This window comes from Moschus berezovskii, chromosome 9, assembly GCF_049115385.1.
Source record: "Moschus berezovskii isolate FMDL1 chromosome 9, NW_MosBer_1.0, whole genome shotgun sequence".
Taxonomy (NCBI): Eukaryota; Metazoa; Chordata; class Mammalia; order Artiodactyla; family Moschidae; genus Moschus; species Moschus berezovskii.
In genome coordinates, this window is record NC_142468.1 from 51,499,424 (window position 1) to 51,520,945 (window position 21,522).

At 41.9% G+C, this 21,522-nt stretch overlaps 1 protein-coding gene, 1 long non-coding RNA gene and 1 pseudogene across 4 annotated transcripts in view; 2 read left to right on the plus strand and 1 right to left on the minus strand.

Annotated features, from left to right (window-relative positions):
- The window catches only part of MYZAP (myocardial zonula adherens protein), a 145,674-nt gene that overhangs the window by 105,108 nt on the left and 19,044 nt on the right, over nt 1–21,522 (plus strand). The window contains exon 13 of one of the 2 annotated variants that reach the window (XM_088839649.1): nt 13,371–14,309. The exons of the other annotated variant lie outside the window; for it this stretch is intronic. Within the exon in view, the coding sequence (XP_088695775.1) occupies nt 13,371–13,467 (97 nt within the window). The 3' untranslated portion in view covers nt 13,468–14,309. Of the gene's footprint in view, nt 1–13,370; nt 14,310–21,522 lie in introns of those variants that run through there. 2 annotated transcript variants of the gene reach the window in all.
- LOC129562361 (uncharacterized) lies at nt 858–20,872 on the minus strand. 2 transcript variants are annotated; one of them, XR_008687187.2, is made up of 4 exons: nt 20,646–20,872; nt 19,115–19,278; nt 3,947–4,144; nt 858–1,772 (listed from the first exon to the last, which is right to left on the minus strand). It is a non-coding gene; the product is annotated as an uncharacterized LOC129562361 (long non-coding RNA). The 2 variants fall into 2 exon arrangements; XR_016038209.1 differs by lacking the exon at nt 858–1,772 and having other exon boundaries at nt 2,042–4,144.
- On the plus strand, nt 15,030–15,128 carry LOC148776449 (U6 spliceosomal RNA; annotated as a pseudogene).

A 21,522-nucleotide genomic window follows, 5' to 3' on the forward strand; every position in this document is an offset into this window, starting at 1 on the left:
GTGCTTTTTGGAACTGTGCGCTCTGTGCTGGGGCTCCAGGAGGGGCTTTGGGGTGGAGGCGACAAGGTAAGCAAGGAGCTGGCCTGTGGGGACTGTCCCCACTCACAGAAAAAAAAACCAACCTGAGAAACTCAGTTTTTAGTGTGTTTTATACGTTAGATTCCAAGTAAGATTTTGCTTGAATAAAGAGCTCTGTGGTCACAGTCAAATGGGAACCCCCACCCCATATCTAATCTCCCTGTTTTATAGACACCAAAACTGAGGCCCACAGAGATACAGGGATTTCCTAGAAGCTACAGAGCCAGGATGTGAACCATTACCTCTGGAGTCCTGGTGTGGTACACCTGTAGTTTTAAAATGCTCAGTTCAGTTCAGTTCAGTTCAGTCGCTCAGTCGTGTCCAACTCTCCGTGACCCCATGAATCACAGCATGCCAGGCCTCCCTGTCTACCACCAACTCCCGGAGTTCACTCAAACTCATGTCCACAGGGTCGGTGATGCCATCCAGCCATCTCATTCTCTGTCGTCCCCTTCTCCTCCCGCCCCCAACCTTTCCCAGCATCAGAGTCTTTTCCAGTGAGTCAACTCGTCGCATGAGGTGGCCAAAGTATTGGAGTTTCAGCTTTAGCATCAGTCCTTCCAATGAACACCCAGGATTGATCTCCTTTGAAATGGACTGGTTGGATCTCCTTGCAGTCCAAGGGACTCTCAAGAGTCTTCTCCAACACCACAGTTCAAAAGCATCAATTCTTCGGTGATCAGCTTTCTTCACAGTCCAACTCTCACATCCATACATGACCACGGGAAAAACCATAGCCTTGACTAGACGGACCTTGGTTGGCAAAGTAATGTCTCTGCTTTTTAATATACTATCAAGGTTGGTCATAACTTTCCTTCCAAGGAGTAAGCATCTTTTAATTTCATGGCTGCAGTCAGCATCTGCAGTGATTTTGGAGCCCCAAAAAATAAAGTCTGACACTGTTTCCACTGATTTTCTATCCATTTCCCATGAAGTGATGGGACCAGATACCATGATCTTTGTTTTCTGAATGTTGAGCTTCAAGCCAACCTTTTCACTCTCCTCTTTCACTTTCATCAAGAGGCTTTTGAGTTCCTCTTCACTTTCTGCCATAAGGGTGGTGTCATCTGCATATCTGAGATTATTGATATTTCTCCCAGCAATCTTGATTCCAGCTTGTGCTTCTTCCAGCCCAGCGTTCCTCATGATGTACTCTGCATATAAGTTAAATAAGCAACGCGACAATATACAGCCTTGATGTACTCCTTTTCCTATTTGGAACCAGTCTGTTGTTCCAGGTCCAGTTCTGACTGTTGCTTCCTGACCTGCGTACAGGTTTCTCAAGAGGCAGGTCAGGTGGTCTGGTATTCCCATCTCTTTCAGAATTTTCCACAGTTTATTGTGATCCACACAGTCAAAGGCTTTGGCATAGTCAAAGCTCAGTAGAGATTGCTAAAGTGTGTTATGTTCTAAAAGAATCCCTGGTTCTCACTTAAGACTTCAAACTGACATCTAACTAATAAAAGATTCCATGGTGTTTTCAAGAATATTTTAAAAATAGGCTCCCCAAATATCTTAGATCCACAGAAAGTAATGAATTAAGCCTGTTAGGCAGGTGAGTTTTGTTCTTTCTTCTGGGTCTTCTGCCGCACCCTCCAGCTGGGAAGGTTTAGGCTGTGAGGGTCCCTGCCCAGCCAGCTGTGCACAGCCCTGCGCCAGTTACTCAGTCTCCTTTAATCCTCTATGATTTCATCCTTACAATGGGAATGAAGATGACAATATCAAATCATACTGGACTGTTATGAGGATTAAATGAAAACATGTATGTAAAGAATTTAGCATGGTAACTGAAATTAAGAACTTAATAAATAGCTAGTATTCCTATCATCTAAATCAAAACTTGATTTTACATGGTATCAAGTATTTTTTTAAACATTTTATTGGAGTAGAGTTGATTTGCAATGTTGTGTCACTTTCAGGTGTACAACCAAGTGATTCAGTTATACATGTATTCATTCTTTGTTAATTCTTTTCTCATGTAGGTTATTACAGGATATTGAATAGAGTTCCCTGTGCTATATAGTAGGTTTTTATTGGTTATCTGTTTTATACATAGTAGCGTACACGTGTTCATCCCAAGCTCCTGGTTTATCCTTCTCCCCAGTGTTTCCCCTCTGGTAACTGTAAGTTGTTTTTGATATAAGTCTGCTTCTATTCTGTAAATAAGTTTGTGTGTTAGTTGCTCAGTCATGTCTGACTCTTTGCAACCTCATGGACTGTAGCCTGCCAGGATCCTCTGTCCATGGAATTCTCCAGGCAAGAATACTGGATTGGATTGCTATTCTCTTCTCCAAAATAAGTTTGTATCATCTTTTAGAAATGAGATTCCACATATGAGTGATATTTGTTTTTCTCTTACTTCACTTACTATGATAATTTCTAGGTCCATCCATGTTCTTGCAAATGGCATTATTTTTTTTTATGGCTGAATAAATATTCTGTTGTAAATATGTAACATATCTTTATCCATTCATCTATCAATAGACATTTAGGTTGTTTCCATGTTTTGGCTATTGTGAATAGTGCTACTATGAACATCGGGGTGCATGTCTTTTTGGATTAGAGTTTTGCCTAGATATATGCCCAGGAGTGGCATTGCTAGATCATATGGTAATTCTATTCTTAGTTTTCTGAGGAATCCCTGCTTTCCATCATGGATGCACTAACTTACATTTGCACTGACAGGGTAGGAGGGTTCCCTTTCTCAACATCCTCTCCAGCATTTGTTGTTTGTTGACTTTTTAATGATGGCTATTCTTACTGGTGAGTTGGTACCTCATGGTAGTTTTGGTTTGCATTTTTCTAATAATGAGTAATGTTGAGCATCTTTTCATATGCCTCCTGGTCATCTGTATTTCTTCTTTGGAGAAACATCTGTTACGGTTTTCTGGCAATTTTTTGATTGGGTTGGTTGGTTGACAGCTTAATTGAGTGGCTAGTGCTTCAGTATGTGTTGAATTTTTCAATTGTCAGTGGTTTGGTATCAGTGGTTTACACTGGACACTGTAGAACTCTGGAAGCCCCAGTGATTGATGAGGTCTTTGGTCAGCTGTGTTGTCAGGTGTTGCAGTGTGTCCCAGGCATTGGGCACAAAGCCTGTGCTGCTGTAAAGCTGTATGGCACCTATGCCCCATTTCTCCCTATACCTGCAAGTTTTACATGCTGTGCTACTGCTAACAGCATTTGGTGGCTAACAATCTGCCTGCCAAGCAGGAAACCAGCTTTGATCCCTGGGTAGGGAAGATCTTCTGCAGTAGGAAAATGCAACCAGCTCCAATATTCTTGCCTGGGAAATTCCACGGACAGAGAAGCCTGGCGGGCTACAGCCCCATGGAGTTGTGAAGAGTGTAACATGACTGACTTAACAATTAGAGCTGCTCAGGGAACACAGAAAAAATAGAGTAGCTCTAATTGGAAGTCAGTTAATTATCAAAATCTTCCCTTAGGCAAGGAAACTGAGATTTGAAGAGCTTAGGTAGCTCACACCTCTCTTGTGTACAAGTCCTCATTCCTGGCTGCCTGCTGGGCACCACTTCATCTTCATACCCACCCTATCAATAGCTGAGCACATTTTTTTTTTCCATCAAAGTCAGATCCTCTAGTTGTGGTTAAGAGCAATGGCTTGGAAATCAGCCCTGGGTCTGGGTCCTGGATCTGCCTCTGGGTATATCTATAACTTTGAACTAATGCCTAACCTCTTTGAATCTCAGTTTCCTTACCTAGGGGAAGATTTTAATAGTCATTTCTACTGAAACTTGCTAAGATGATTCAGATATAAAGTATCCAGTGTATATGGCCATTTTTGCATATTTCTGTTGATGCCATCACCACAGTCCCAGTTGCCATAAGTTCAGTGTTCTGCACTCACCTTTGAGCTTTGCGCCTGGACTCACTCACTGGTGCGGATCAGGCTTTTTCCTTCATGACTTGCTCCATACGTTCTACTCCCACTTCCCCAGCCTCCTGGAGACTAGCGTTCTGTCTCAGCTACTCAGTCCCATCCCTGTCTCCAGGTTTTCCTTCTCAAATTCTTCTCCTTCATCTCGTCTTTGTGTTGCATAGATTTCTGGAAAGCAAGGAGAGGGAAGGGTTCAAAGGCATTCACTATGATGCCAGGGGCTTCTAAACACCTAGTTAAAGGCAAAACTCATGAGTCAAATTTGAGAAGTTCGATATATATTAATTAAGGCCATTGAGAGCAATTTTAGGTCAGCTATCCTTCAAAGAGAAAAGTGGAAAACAAAATACCAAAAGAAAAGAGACTTCTCTCCTTTGTCCCTTAGTGAAACTCAGTTTCCAGTAAACTCATAAATTATGTCTTAATAGGTACATTTTAATGAAAAATATTCCTTGCAGTCATAAGTTCCCAGTGCATAGTAAGTACTTTAAAATGCCTACATTTTCATATTTCTGTTGTAGAAACCAGAACACAAAGTAGCTTTTTGTCAAGGCATTATTTGCTGACTCTGCTTTTGTTTGCCCCAGGGAACTGCCCCTTTATGGATTAATAAAAGGTTAACAATAGCCTTAATGTGTTAAAGAAAATGGCTGAATTTTCATTCTGTGGTTGAAATTATTTGTGTTCTTGAAATCCTGTTGTTTCTTAGTGATCAACTAAAAAAACTAACCTCAATTCTTTTTGAAAGGTTGAGATATGAGAGCCTGTTTCTGAAACCCAGAGGGTTCACCTTTATAAATATTTCTGAACTTTATGGGCTTTTAGGATAGTGTCACCAGAGACTATTTCTGTTCTGTGGAATTTTCACAGGAGTTGGCACAAAATGCCATCTGGCTCATGCCCCTGGCACTCCACTAAACTGCCTGGTCGGGTCACTGGGGACTCCTGAACTGCTGTATCTTGTGGATTCCTCTCTGTAGCAGGTGACGGTGAAATTGTTACCACTCGTTCCTCAAAATCCATCGTCCTCTGGTTGCCTTGGTCATTCATCTGTGTAGTAACAGTTCTGTGTCTGGCATTAGTAAGCTACTGAGGTCATGAAGATATGCCCAGATGTGGTTTCCACACTTCACGAAATTATAGCTAGCAGAGGATGTGCAGACCAGCAGGTGCAGTGAGATGCTTCCAGGAGTGTCACAAGCTTCTGTGACAGTCATTTTCAAGGGGAGGAGAGTGTGGAAAAGACATTGAATCTCTTGGGAGAGTTATGTGAAGATTAACATCCCCCACACCCAGGCTTCTAATTCACCTTATTAAGAAGTTGTCTCCCAACCATAGTTGAAAATCACTGCACGTTAATAGGTGTTTGTTGTCATTGTTGTTTAGTCACTCCGACTCTTTGCAACCCCATGGACTGCAGCCCGCCAGGTTCCTCTGTGCATGGGATTTCCCAGCAAGGATACTGGAGTGGGTTGCCATTTCCTTCTCCATGGGATCTTCCCAATGCAGGGATCGAACCTGTGTCTCCTGCATTGCAGGCAGATTCTTTACTGCTGAGCCACCTGGGTAGCTGTATATCGTGTGATTAAAACTTTTTTCTTGTGATGATTTATTAGCAACTCTCAAACAAGCAATTCAGTATTATTACCTGTAGTTGCTATGCTGTACATTACATCCTCATAACTTTTATAACTGGAAGTTTGTACCTTTTGACCGCCTTCCCCCATTTCGCTCATCCCCCAACCCCTTCCTCTGGCAATCATCCATCTTTTCTTGGTATCTGTGAACTTGGTTTTTGTTCTGTTTTTTTTTAACATTTGAGTAAGATACTTTGTCTGACTTATTTCACTTACCCTAATGTCCTCAAGGTCCATCCGTGTTTTGCAAATGGCAAGATATTATTTGCCATCAGGTGGATTCTTCACCACTGAACCACCATGGAAGCCCGATGGGAGGTGTTACTGATGGGCAAATTTAGCAAAAGTGAACCTTGTGGAAGGAGAAAACTGAGCAGTGCTGCTCAAGGAAACTGAGGGCACAGAGAGAAAGGAGTGATAGTTTGTATCACTGCTGTGGAGAATCGGGGATGAGGTTTGATTCTTGAAATACATGTAGGAGTGCATCAGACTGATTTGATGAGGGGACAGCTGAGGATGGCCGAACTGTGAAGCAGTGCGTGAATGAGGAGAGGCCAGGCGGAGACAGAACAGTAGATGGTAGAGGCCTTTACACCCTGCAGGGGAGATGAGCGTCCATCCAGGAGGCGAGGGGGAAATGGGGAGTTTGAAGAATTGTAATATGCTCCAAGTGTCCTTTTAGGAAAATATCTTTGGCAGCAAAATGGACATGGGCTAAACCTGCAAGTGACAGAAATCATTTCTGCCTGTAGAGTCATGGGGTCTACCAAAGTGCAAGGGAAGCTGGGAAAGGCAGTTATATGTCTATAAGGAAAAAGAAATGGGACATTTTCTCCATTTTAATCACAAAATTGTTACTTCTGCCTCCTAAATATCATCTTAACATTTCCTTGCTACTTTACCTCCAGTGCGATTTTTACAGTTTGAGTTCTCATGGTCTCTCTCACTTTCTAAATAGCAAAACTCTCCTAAATAACCTCCGGCCTCCAGACTAAGGCCTCTACAGTCAACCCTCAGAGGTGCCAAGGAATCTTGCTAGTATAAAAACAGGGGCATATCCTGCCCTCCTTAAAAACCTGCAGTGGCTCACTGTCTCATTCTGAACCCCTTAGCAGGGCACAGAGGGCCTTTCTTCCCCCTTCCACCCCAACCTCATATTCTGCCACCTCCACATTGAACTCTTTTGCTCCAGTCCTGGCTAAGTATGTCTCCTTTTCACACTGTGGCCTCTGTGTCCACCCTTCTTTGCCTGTACTGCCTCTGCCTGGAATCCCCACCTCCTCCTCACTCACCTGCGGAATGCCTAGGCGTCCTTCAGGAGTCACCTTCCCGGGGCTGACTTCCTCCCAGTGAAGCTAACTTGTTCTGCCCTCAGTTTGCCCCATAATGTGTTTGTTCTTGTGCTGCTCACAGCGGGAAGGGAAGATGGAAGACACTTAAATGAAATGACTGTGTACAAATTTGAGGGCAGCTTTTAGGGAAATAAAAAATGGGCACTGGCTTGCTCTGGAGCTAGCAACAGTGGAAGCTGTTTCCAGCCTGGGCCTGAAGAGATGGGGAGAGAAAGCTGGTAGAAGGAATGAAGGGGTGAGCTACAGCGTAGCCTTTGCTAGAGGAATGTAGCCAACTACCAAGCTGCAGCCTGAGCAGAGGGAGCAGATGACTTGGTCTGCCTGTGCTCCATTCTCTCATTCTCTGCCTCCACCTCCTAATGGGTCCAAACCAACTGGAAGGTAAAGGGTGAGGGATTCCACTGATGTCCACCTCCTGGTCAGCTTCCCAGGGTATAGGGTAGAGTGGAGAAGGGGGATGGATCTGAACAGGCAAATATAGAGCATCCAGTATAGCTCCTTGTGTCTTTATACAGTACCTAAGACATTACAACTATTTAAGTATGTATCTTTCCCATCTCATTGTGAGCTCCTGAATGAATGATTGTTGTTGTTGTTGTTTTAATTTTTCTCAATCATGGATACCTAGCAACCTTAAGTTGCTAAAACTACTGTCTGGCTCCAGGGAAAAGGGGGTTCAAGATGGTGGAGGAGCAGGACATGGAGCTCACCTTCTCCCACAAAAACATTAACCATACATCTACAAGTGGACCGATTCACACCAAACATCTACTGAGTGCTGAAAGAAGACCTCAGGCTTTAGAAAGGGCAAGAAAATCACCACATAAGTGGGTAGGATAAAAGGGAAAAGAAAGAATTGGGATGCGGCCTGCACCCAGGGAGGGAGCTTTTAAGAAGGAAAGATATACCATATCCTTGGATTGGAAGAAGTAGTATCCAAATGACTGCACAATGGAAAAAAGACAGTCTCTTCAATAAATGGTGCCGGGAAAAACTGAACAGCTCCATGTAAAAGAATGAAATTAGAACACTCCCTAACATCATACACAAAAATAAAACTCAAACTAAAGACCTAAATGTAAGGCCAGACACTATAAAACTCCTAGAGGAAAACAGAACACACTCTGATGTAAATAGCAGCAATATCTTTTTTGGAGCCATCTCCTAGGGAGCATATCTCAACATCATAAAAGCCATTTATGACAAATCCACAGCCAATAAAATACTCAATGGTGAAAAGGTAATAGCGTTCCTGCTAAAATGTGAAATAAGGATGCTCACTGTCACCACTTCTATTTAGCATAGTCCTTGAAGTCTAGCCACAGCAGACAAGAAATAAAAGGTATCCAAACTAGAAGGGAAGAGGTAAAATTGTCACTGTATGCAGACAACATGGTTTTATATATATATATATATATATATATATATATAAAATCCTAAGAGCTGCACACAAAACTACTCAAGCTAATAAATCAGTTCAGCAAAGTAGCAGGCTTTAAGCCTAACATTCAAAGGTTGGTTGCATTTCTTTACATTAACAATGAAATATCAGAAAGAAATGTAAAAACAAAAAAAAACTTTTAAAATAGCACCAAAAAAAGGAATAAACCTGACCAAGTAGGTGAAAGACTTATGCTATGAATTTATAAAATAATAATAAAGGAAATTAAAGAGCATTCAGAGAAAGGGAAGATATCCCATGCTCTTGGACTGGAAGAATTAATACTGTTAACACCTTACTGACCGGGGTTTTTTGCAGAAACTAACACCTTTGGCTGGCGATTTGTTATGTAAATGAATACTGAAACATCTCTAGTCAATAATGTTCAGGTAACAAAACACATATTAATACATCTCTGATCCGGAGCATATTAAAATGACCATGTGACACAAAAAAGTCTACAGATTTAATGCAAACCCTATCAAAATACCCATGATATTTTTCATAGAACTAGAAAAGTAATCCAAAAACTTATATGGAATTATAAAAGACACAGAATTGACAGTCCTAAGGGAAAAAAGCAGGCAGCATAACTCTCCCAGACTTCAGACAATATTACAAAGTTACAGCATTCAAAACAGTGTATTATTGGTATAAAACTAGACATATGGATCAGCAGGACAGAATAGAGAGGCCAAAAACAAACCTACACATCTAAGGTCAATTAATCTCCAACAAAGGAGAAGAGAATATAAAATGGGGAAAAGTCTCTTGAGCAAGTGGTGCTGGGAAAGCTGAACAGCAGCATATAAATGAATGAAATTAGAACACACCCTCACATCATGCACAAAAATAAACGCAAAATGGCTTAATGCCTTAAACACAAGACATGACACCATAAAACACCCAGAAGACAGCATAGGTAAAACATTCTCTGGCAGAAATTGTACTAATGTTTTCTTAGATCAGTCTCCCAAGGCAGTAGAAATAAAAACAAAAACAAACAAATGGGACTTAACTTACAAGCTTTTGCACAGCAAAGGAAACCATAAAAAAATGAAAAGACAATCCATGGAATGGGAGAAAATATTGGCAAATGACGCAGTAGACAAGGGCTTAACCTCCAAAATACACAAACAGCTTATATAAGTAGATAACAACAACAAAAAAGCTCAATGGAAAAATGGACAGAAGATCTAAATACACATTTCTCCAAAGAAGAAATATAGATGACCAGCAGGCACATGAAAAGATGCTCAGCATCACTAATTAGTAGAGAAATGCAAATTACAATGAAGTACCAACATACACCAGTCAGAAAAGCCATCATTAACATGTCAACAAACAATGAAAAAGAAGTTGTAACAGACAATGCAGAAATACAGAGATTACTATGAGCAACTATATGCCAATAAAATAGACAACCTGGAAGAAATGGGCAAATTCTTAGAAAAGTACAACCACCATTCAAGACTGACCCAGGAAGAAATAGAAATTACGAACAGACCAATCACAAGCACTGAAATTGAAAGTGTGATCAAAAACCTTCCAACAAACAAAAGCCCAGGGCCAGACGGCTTCACAGGGAATTCCATCAAACATTTAGAGAAGAACTAACACCTATCCTGCTCAAACGCTTCCAAAAAACTGCAGAGGGAGGAATACTCCCTAACTCATTCTATGAGGACACCATCACTCTGATACCAAAACCAGACAAAGTCATCACACAAAAAAGAAAACTACAGGCCAGTATCATTGATGAACACAGATGTAAACATCCTCAACAAAATACTAGCAAACAGAATCCAACAACACATTAAAAGGATCATACATCGTGATCTAGTGGGGTTTATCCCAGGGATGCAGGGATTCTTTGATATATGTAAATCAATCAACGTGATACACCATATTAACAAATTGAAAGACAAAAACCATATGATAATCTCAATAGATGCAGAAAAGGCTTTCAAAAAAATTCAACTCACATTTGATAAAATCTCTCCAGAAAAATGGGCACAGTAGGAATCTACCTCAACATAATAAAGGCCATATAGGACAAGCCCACAGAAAACATCATTCTCAATGGTGAAAAACTGAAAGTATTTCCTGTAAGATCAGGAACAAGGCAAGGGTGCCCACTCTCATCATCATTAATCAACATAATTTTGGAAGTTGTAGCCATGGCAATCAGAGAAGAAATAAAAGGAATCCAGACTGAAAAAGAAGAAGTTAAACTCTATTTGCAGATGACATTGATATTATACATAGAAAACCCTAAAGATACCACCAGAAAATTACAAGAGCTAATCAATGAATTTAGTAAAGTCACAGGATATAAAATTAATACACAGAAATCCCTTGCATTCCTATACATTAACAATGAAAAATCAGAAAGAGAAATTAAGGAAACGGTCCCATTCACCACTGCAACAAAAAGAATAAAATACCTAGAAATAAACCTACCTAAGGAGACAAACGATCTCTATGCAGATGACACTGATGAAAGAACTCAAAGACGATACAAACAGATGGAGAAATATATCACATTCCTGATATATGAATCAATAGTATGAAAACATAGATTGATTTGGGTAGTAAAGTCAGATTTCATGCAATCTCTATCAAATTACCAATGGCATTTTTCACAGAACTAGAAGAAAAAATTTAATAATTTGTCAGTTCAGTTCAGTTCAGTTCAGTCGCTCAGTCGTGTCCGACTCTCCGCGACCCCATGAATTACAGCACGCCAGGCCTCCCTGTCCATCACCAACTCCCGGAGTACACTCAAACTCATGTCCACAGAGTCGGTGATGCCATCCAGCCATCTCATTCTCTGTCGTCCCCTTCTCCTCCCACCCCCAACCTTTCCCAGCATCAGAGTCTTTTCCAGTGAGTCAACTTGTCGCATGAGGTGGCCAAAGTATTGCAGTTTCAGCTTCAGCATCAGTCCCTCCAATGAACACCCAGGATTGATCTCCTTTAGAATGGACTGGTTGGATCTCCTTGCGGTACAAGGGACTCTCAAGAGTCTTCTCCGACACCACAGTTCAAAAGCATCAATTCTTCAGCGATCAGCTTTCTTCACAGTCCAACTCTCACATCCATACATGACCACGGGAAAAACCATAGCCTTGACTAGACGGACCTTGGTTGGCAAAGTAATGTCTATGCTTTTTAATATATTATCAAGGTTGGTCATAACTTTCCTTCCAAGGAGTAAGCGTCTTTTAATTTCATGGCTGCAATCAGCATCTGCAGTGATTTTGGAGCCCAAAAAAATAAAGTCTGACACTAGTTTCCACTGTTTTCCCATCTATTTCCCATGAAGTGATGGGACCAGATGCCATGATCTTTGTTTTCTGAATGTTGAGCTTCAAGCCAACCTTTTCACTCTCCTCTTTCACTTTCATCAAGAAGCTTTTGAGTTCCTCTTCACTTTCTGCCATAAGGGTAGTGTCATCTGCATATCTGAGGTTATTGATATTTCTCCCGGCAATCTTGATTCCAGCTTGTGCTTCTTCCAGTCCAGCGTTCCTCATGATGTACTCTGCATATAAGTTAAATAAGCAGGGTGACAATATACAACCTTGACATACTCCTTTTCCTATTTGGAACCAGTCTGTTGTTCCATGTACAGTTCTGACTGTTGCTTCCTGACCTGCATACAGGTTTCTCAAGAGGCAGGTCAGGTGGTCTGGTATTCCCATCTCTTTCAGAATGTTCCACAGTTTATTGTGATCCACACAGTCAAAGGCTTAAGGGGAAATGTGGGAGGCGGTTAAATCAGGAGCTTGGGATTAACATATACACGCTATTATACATAAGAAAGATAACCCACAAGGACCTACTATACAGCACAGGGAACTCTACTCAATATTCTGGGATAAAATATATGAGAAAAGAATCAGAAAATGAATATACATGCATGTGTAACAATAGAACAGGCTGACACTGAAGAATCGATGCTTTTGAACTGTGTGTTGGAGAAGACTCTTGAGAGTCCCTTGGACTGCAAGGAGATCCAACCAGTCAATCCTAAAGGAATCAACCCTGACTATTCATTGGAAGGACTGATGCTGATGCTGAAGCTCTAATACTTGAGAGTAGCATGGAAATATATACATTACCATATGTAAAATAGCTAATGCAAAGTTGAGGGCTTCCTTAGTGGCTCAGATAGTAAAGAACCTGCCTGCGATGCAGGAAACCCGGTTTGATCCCTGGGACAGGAAAATCCCCTGGAGAAGGGAATGGCTACGCACTCTACTAATCTTGCCTGGAGAATCCCATGGACAGAGGACTTCTGAAAGTCCCTTGGACAGCAAGGAGATCAAGCCACTCAGTCCTAAAGGTAATCAACCCTGAATATTCATTGGAAGGACTGATGCTGAAGCTCCAATACTTCAGCCACCTGATGTGCGAAGCACCATCTCACTGGAAAAGATCTTGATACTGGGAAAGATTGAGGGCAGGAGGAGAAGCAGGTGACAGCAGACAAGATGGTCGGATAGCATCACTGACTCAATGGACATGATTCCATTGAGCAGACTCCAGGAGAGAGTGAAGGACAGGGAAGTCTGGGCGTGCAGTCCATATGGGGTCACAAAGTGTAAGACACGACTTAGTGACTGAACAACAATGAGAACTTGCTATATAATACAGGGAGCTAAACCTGGTGCTCTGTGACAACCTAAAGGAGTGGGAGTTTCGTGACGGAGGGGATATTCATGAATTCTGATTCATGTTGATGTATGGGAGAAATCAGACAATATTATAAAGCAATTATCCTCCGAATAAATAATTTTTTAAAAGTTACTAAAAATAATGGTCCCTCTAAATACTCAACTGTATTACTGCAGTCTATTTTTAAGTGTTGAAAATGGATTTTCTAGAGTTATCTTATCACATGAAGCATATGGTGAGTTTTGTTTCATATTCCTGATTTGCCTTTTTTTATTTCTCAGCCAAACAGGTAGGACTCGTGAGATCGCAATGCCTTCTAGGAACTATACCCCGTACACACGAGTCCTAGAGTTGACCACGAAGAAAACTCTGACCTAAGCACTTGGAGATGTGCACTTTTCACTGATGGACAAAGGCCCTGGAACCCTGCAGCCTGAAGTCTGGAAAGGGTGACTGTTGCTTCCTCCTGTACACTGTTTTAAGTCCCAGTGGAAATTGCTGAGGTTTTGCTCCACTTCTAAAACCTGAGGCAAAGTGGAGGTGGAGGGGGGAGGGCAGGAGAGAGAGGTTTCAAGGTTGTTTTTCAAACACCCAACCGGTGTATGTATGTACCCGGCTGTACTGGGCCGTCGTTAGCTTTCCATGCAGACACTGAGTCCTGGCAGGAGAATTCTCTCTTTTCTGTTTTACTAGACTTCAGTTGGGAGGAAAAAGGGTATTAACTTGAAATTTCATGCTACTCATGCCAGGATCATTTGTTACAGCATGAAGGTTTTATTTACCTGTAAAAGTATTAGAGGCAGTGTTTCTCTGCTACAGGGAAGCCTGTCCGTAGGAGCATGGGCACCTGGGGAAATGTGACCCCAGGAAGGAGGGGGCAGGTGCCGAGGGCCCATGCAGGGACTTGGGAGCCTTGGCTGGAGCCAGTCCTTGTGAGGGCAGACGCGTTTCATTCTGACGTGCTAATCCCTCGGTTTAATTTGTGCCTTATGTCTTTATGGGGCCAGCTGAAATCACTGTATTTCTTCAACCTGTGATTTACTTTTTCTCTCACTTTAAATGAAAGAGAATTTTGTATGTTGTGGAAATTTAATCACTTAATGTTTTCAATATCAATTATTGTTTTCGTTAAAAGAATGAATAATTTGTTTATGCATGCTCTACTTTGATATTATAACCTATGTCACATATGTTTAATAAATGCCATATATTTTGTTCTACTGATGCTGTCATTGTGTGTCATTCATGACCGTGTAGAGGGGTAAAGAACAGAACCAGGTTCTGGACTGTTCAAGTTAGGGCACCATCATCTTTCAATCAGTACAATCATTTATAAACTGTACGAGAGAGTGTGTGCGTTTGTGTGTATGTATTTAAACCCTAAAATTTATCTAGTTAACTTACCTTCTAGAAAGATTAAGATGCACTCATGTTTATAAACATTAAAATAATTTTTACTAAAAAAAAAAAAAAAAATCCTCCTGCGTGCTGTGGTTAGTCATTCAGTCATGTCTGACTCTTTGTGACCCCATGGACTGTCACCTGCCAGGCTCCTCTGTCCATGGGGATTCTCCAGACAAGAATACTGGAGTGAGTATCACTCCAGGGGATCTTTCCTCCTCCAGGGGATCTTTCCAACCCAGAGATCAAACCCAGGTCTCCCTCGTTGCAGGTGGATTCTTTACCAGCTGAGCTACCAAGGAAGCCCACCCAAACTCCCTACCTCTTACCTTTAAAAAAAAAAAAAAGAGCCAAAGAAAGAAAGCAAAGCAACTCAGCTGAGTAAATGACCACAAGTCAACATAGTGTCAAGAGGAAATGGCACATTTTGAAGTCAAATTTGTATTTAAATTGGGGTTGTGGGACCTTGGGCATGTCATCAAAGCTCTCTGAATATCAACTTCATATTCTACTAACTTGGGATAACCATGCCTACTTGATTGCTTCAGCAGCACATATACTAAAATTGGAACAATATACAGAAGATTAGCATGGCCCCTCAGCAAGTAAATCAAATCCCTTATGATTATACAGTGGAAGTGACAAATAGATTCAAGGGATTAGATCCGATAGAGTACCAGAAGAACTATGGATAGAGGTTCATAATACTGTAAAGAAGGTGGTGATCCAAACCATCCCCAAGAAAAATACAAGAAGTCAAAAAGGTCGTCTGAGGAGGCCTTGCAAATAACTGAGAAAAGAAGAGAAGCAAAAAGCAAAGGAGAAAGGGAAAGATATACCCAACTGAATGTAGAGTTCTAAAGAATAGCAAGGAGAGATATGAAAGCCTTCTTCAGTGAACAATGCAAACCAAAGAAATAGAGGAAATCAATAGAATGGGAAAGAATAGAGATCGCTTCAAGAATATTAGAGATACCGAGGGACTATTTCATGCAAAGATGGGCACAATAAAGGACAGAAACACTATGGACCTAACAGAAAAAAGCAGAGACATCACTTTACCAACAAAGATCCATAAGCTATGGTTTGTAAGAGCTGGACCATAAAGAAAGCTGAGTGCTGAAGAATTGATGCTTTTGAACCATGGTGTTGGAGAAGACTCTTGAGAGTCCCTTGGACAGCAAGGAGATCAAACCAGTCAATCCTAAAAGAAATCTGTCCTGAATATTCATTGGAAGGACTGATGCTGAAGCTCCAATATTTTGGCCAACTGATGCAAAGAACTGTCTTCTTAGAAAAGACCCTGATTCTGGGAAAGACTGAAGGTAGGAGAAGAAGGGGACAACAGAGGATGAGACGGTTGGATGGCATCACTGACTCAATGGACATGAGTTTGAGCAAGCTTTGGGAGTTGGTAACGGACAGGGAAGCCTGGCGTGCTGCAGTCCATGGGGTCGCAAAGAGTTGGATATGACTGAGCAACTGAACTGAACTGAAAAGAAGCAGAAGAGATTAAGAAGAGGTGGCAAGAATACATGAAAGAACTGTACAAGAAAGGTCTTAATGACCCGGATAATCATTATACTGTGATCACTCACCTAGAGCCAGACATTCTGGGAGTCCAGAGTCAAGTGGGCCTTAGGAAGCATTAGTATGAATAAAGCTAGAGAAGGTGATGGAATTCCAGCTGATTTATTTCAAATCCTAAAAGATGAGGCTGTTAAAGTGCTGCACTCAATATGCCAGCAAATTTGGAAAACTCAGCAACAGCCACAGGACTGGAAAAGGTCAGTTTTCATTCCAATGCCAAAGAAGGGCAATGCCAAAGAATGCCCAAACTACCGCACAATTGTGCTCATTTCACGTGCTAACAAGTTAATGCTCAAAATCCTTCAAGCTAGGCTTCAACAATATATGAACTGAGAACTTCCAGATGTACAAGCTGGATTTAGAAAAGGCAGAGAAACCAGAGATCAACTTGCCAACATCTGTTGGATCACAGAAAAAGCAAGGGAATTCCAGAAAAACATCTGCTTCATTGACTATGTTAAAGCCTTTGACTGTGTGGATCACAACAAACTGTGGGAAACTCTTCAAGAAATGGGAATACCAGACCACCTTACCTGCCTCTTGAGAAATTCATATGCAGGTCAAGAAGCAATAGTTAGAGCCTGACATGGAATGACGGACTGGTTCCAAATTGGGAAAGGAGTATGTCAAGGCTGTATATTGTCACCCTGCTTATTTAACTTCTATTCAGAGTACATCATGTGAAATGCCAGACTGGATGAAGCACAAGCTGGAATCAAGATAGCTGGGAGAAATATCAATAACCTCAGATATGCAGATAACACCACCCTAATTGCAGAAAGCTAACAGGAACCTAAAGAGCCTCTTGGTGAAGGTAAAAGAGGAGAGTGAAAAAGTTGGCTTAAAACTCAACTTCAGAAAACTAAGATCATGGCATCCGGTCCCATCACTTCACGGCAAATAGATGGGGAAACAGTGGAAACAGTGGCTGACTTTATTTTTTGGCGCTCCAAAATCACTGCAGATGGTGCCTGCAGCCACGAAATTAAAAGTCGCTTGCTTCTTGGAAGAAAAACTATGACAAACCTAGACAGGGTAATAAAAAGCAGACATCACTTTGCCGACAAAGGTCTGTACAGTCAAAGCTATGGTTTTTCCAGTAGTCGTGTATGGATGTGAGATTTGGAGCATAAAGACAGCTGAGTGCTGAGGAATTGATGCTTTTGAATTGTGGTGCTGGAGAAGACTCTTGAGAGTCCCTTGGACAGCAAGGAGATCAAACCAGTCAATCCTAAAGGAAATCAATCCTAAATATTCATTGGAAGGACTAATGCTGAAGCTGAAGCACCAATACTTCAGCCACCTGATGTAAAGAGCCAACTCGTTGGAAAAGACCCTGAAGCTGGGAAAGACTGAGGGCAGAGGATGAGCTGGTGGGATGGCATCACCGAATCAGTGGACATGATTTTAAGCAAACCTCAGGAGACAGTGAAAGACAGGGAAGCCTGGCATGCTGCTACCCCTGGGGTCACAAAGATTCAGACATGACTGAGTGACTGAACAAGAAGCATGCCACACAAGTGCATGAAGGGTTCCATATTTTTTACACAAAAATAAACTCAAAATGGCTTATAGACTTAAACGTAAGACATAACACTATAAAACTACTTGACGAGATCATAGGAAAAACATTTTCTGACATTAACTGTACCAATGTTTTTTAGCTCAGTCTCCTAAGGCAACCGAAACAAAAACAAATAGGACTTAATCAAACTCACAAGCTTTTGCATAGCAAAGGAAACCATAAGGAAAACAAAATAACCTATGGAATGGGAGGAAATGTTTGCAAACAATGTGACCAAGAAGGGCTTAATTTCCAAAATATCCGAACAGCTCACACAACAACAAAAAAACCAAACAACCCAACTGAAAAATGGAAAGGAGGAGACTTCCCTGGTGGTCCAGCTGCAGGCTGTGTTCCCAGTGCAGGAGCCCTGGGTTTGATCCCTAGTCAGGGAACTAGATCCCACATGCTGCAATCAAGAGTTCATGCCACAACTAAAAGATCCCTCATGCCACAACGAAAATCGAAGGTCCTGTCTACCACAACTAAGACCCAGCACAGCCAGATAAATAAGTATTAAGGAGGAAAAAAGAAAAATGGGCAGAAGACCTAAACAGACGTTTCTCCAAATAAGAAATACAGATGACCAGTAGGTTCATGAAAAGATGATCAACATCACTAATTATTAGAGAAATGCAAATCAAAACTACAAGGAGGTACCAGCACCTACTAGTCAGAATGGTCATCATTAAAGAGTCAACAAATAAAAAATGCTGGGCAGGGTGTGGAGAAAGGGAACTCTCCTATGGCTGCTGGTGAGGATGTAAGTTGGGGCAGCCACTGTGGAAAACAGTATGGAAGATTCTCTGAAAACTAAAAATAGAATTACCATATATCCAGCAATTCCACTTCCGGGCATAGATCTGGGCAAAGCTATAATTCAACAAGAGACATGCACCCCTGTGTTCACAGCAGCACTGTACACAATAACCAAGACATGGAAACAACCTCGACGTCTATGTACAGGTGAATGATAAGGAAGATGCAGTACATATATACAATGGAATATTACTCAGCCATGAAAGAGAACAAAATAATGCCATCTGCAGCACATGGATGGAGCTAGAGATGATGGTACTAAGTAAGTCAGAAAGAGACAACTACCCGCAGATATCACTTATCTGCGGAATCTAAGATAAGAAACAAATGAACCTATCTATGCAACAGAAACTGTGTCACAGACATAGAGAAAAGATTGGTGGTTGTCAAGGGGGAAGGCGTTGGGGGGAGGGATGGAGTAGGAGTCTGGGATTAGCAGATGCCAACTGGTATATATACATAATGGATAAATAACAAGGTCCTACTGTGTAGCACAGAGAACTATATTCAATATCCTATGATAAAGCACAATGGAAAAGAATATATAAAAAAGAATGTATATCTATAACTGAATCACTTTGCTGTACAGCAGTAATTAATACAACACTGTAAATCAACTGCACTTTAATTTAAAAGAAAAACCACACCTACCTGATAGGCTAATGTGAGTGCCAACTGAGGTAGGTCACGCAGAGGCCTGTCCTGGGACGTGGTGCACAGGAGGGTCCTGCCATCTGGAGGTGTGTCTTAAAGCACTGCTGTTGAGTCCTGGCTGCCGTCCCTCTCCAAGGTGCTTTAGCGAGAGAAGCCTTTTCCTAGCCCAGTGTCAAGGAAGAGAATTTCAGGAAAAGGCAGATCCTGGGACCAGGAGGTAGTGAAGCAGGACTGGGAACCCCTGGGCCCCTGGAGAAGCTGGTGGGGGAACAGCTTCTAACTGAAATGTGGTGGCATAAAAAATGTCAGTTTTGGTGACAGCAAGAAAGAAAGAAAGACTGTTCGGCAAGCACTCCACACCCTCCTCCTTAAAACAACCAAAAAAGGAAAAAAAAAATCAGTAATTTTAAATTCAAAGAATTTTAGGACTCATTCTATAACATTAAAGGTGGTCTGTCCCTGGGCCTTTTGTATTTCTAAATTTTTAAATATACCTAAAACATGTGGAGAATTCTAAACATTATTTGAACTATTCAGAAAGACCACTGAAGGGACTTCCTCAGTGATACAGACTTGAAACTGAAAAAAAACCAGAGCTGATCCTTCTCACCCTTTTGTCAAAGTTAGTGACACTCAATCTACCATCTAAAACAGAGTGGCATTTGTTCTTCAACCTCCTCATAAGCACAGGTTTCATGTAGAACTGGAGAGAAAAACTAATATCACATAGCAAATTTACTCTGAATTTATTCCAAAAATGTATTCCTATAATAATGCCTCAATTAATATTCTCATTCCAATCCTTCCAGACTTTCTTAAACACACACACACACACACAGACCATTTATTGTTTTAGAATACACAGGACTCTATACAGAAGCAGAATCATGGCACTCAGGAACACCAGGCTCTTGGGACTATCTCAGCTTAGTCACAAGTGTGTGCCTTAAGCAAGTCACAGAACCTCTTTGAGCCCCTGTAAAATGGGATCAGTGACAGTTCTTTCCCAACTGTCACTGTGCGCATATGAAATGAGTTAATATCTGTGGGGTTCTTAGAGTAGTGCAGGGCGCATAGTAAGCCCTTGGAAAGTGTTACCTATGGTCGATAACCACATTTCACTTTCACACTGCAGCATTCTATATAGGCACAGATGTGCAGAGCTACACTGATGTTTCTGACAGCTAGTTGGATTCTACTTCATTGGTGTACTATGGTTTACTTGCCCTATCGCCAGCTGTTGGAATTTTGGAATTGTCTTGACTCATTTTTAAAGCAATCCTCTGATAAGTTCCTAGAAGAGGGATCACTGGGTCACGAGTTAGGTACATTTCAGTATTTCAGTGCATGTGGTCCAGTGTGGCCTCTGGAGATCTGAGTCCACTGAAACTCTCACCAACAGAACAAGAATATTCTTTCCCTACCTCTTTGCCAACGCTGGGAATGAGAAATGAAGGCATGTATAAAGTTGGTAGCTTTAGGAAGGCCTGCACCCCTCCCCCCAAGAAACCGACAATGCAGAAAGTACCTTCAGGATATGGCCTGTGGATACCTGAGCTCCGGACTGTGCAGGTGTGAGCTGCAGGCGTGCAGGTGTCCCCATGGTCCAGAGTGCAGGGCAGCTGACAGGCAAACAGGACTGGGCTTACTTAGGAGCTGGCGTCCTCCAGGATCCTGGAATCAGAGCAGGCCTGCTGTTTTGTGAGTCAGAAGCTAGAGTTGGCCATCGTGACAAAAGATTCACCATATGTCTGATAGGAGGTTTGAGTTTGGGTGGCATGTGCCCCAGGGAGTTATTTTTAGGGCTAGCTGGGGAGAGAATGTTTGGGAAGTGTCTGGAGCTTGGTGATGTGACATGGTCTTCCCAATAGAGGGCGCACCAACCAAGACTGATTCCCAGCTGGTCCAAGTGGATCTGTCTACTCTGGGTACCCTCTTTCTCCCCAGTAAATGCCACTGGCCTGCTCCAGGATTCCTTTCTGTCCTGCTTCAGGCCACATCGGACCATAGTGCTCTCCTGGACATCCAGACTCAGAGGCCCAGTTCAGTTCAACCAGCACATGCCAGGTGCTGGGGAGACACGGATGTGTACCCTCAAGACCTTCATCCTTTCCAAAATTGTTCCCAGTGAGTCTGTCTCCTCCCGATCTTTGCTTTCTTTGAATCCCAGGGGTATTTGTTTCCATCCTGTCTTTTCTACTCTCACATCTGATGACAGACCATCACGTCCAGGACAGAGGGGCCTGGCGTGCTGCTGTCCATGGGGTCACAAAGAGCTGGACACAACTCAGAGACTGAACAACAGCAACCATACAGGTAAGCGGGGCAGTTTCCTATAAAGGAGGGGACAACATTCCACTCAACAAGCATGGAGAAATCTATAAACAAAAAGTATCCAGAAAGAG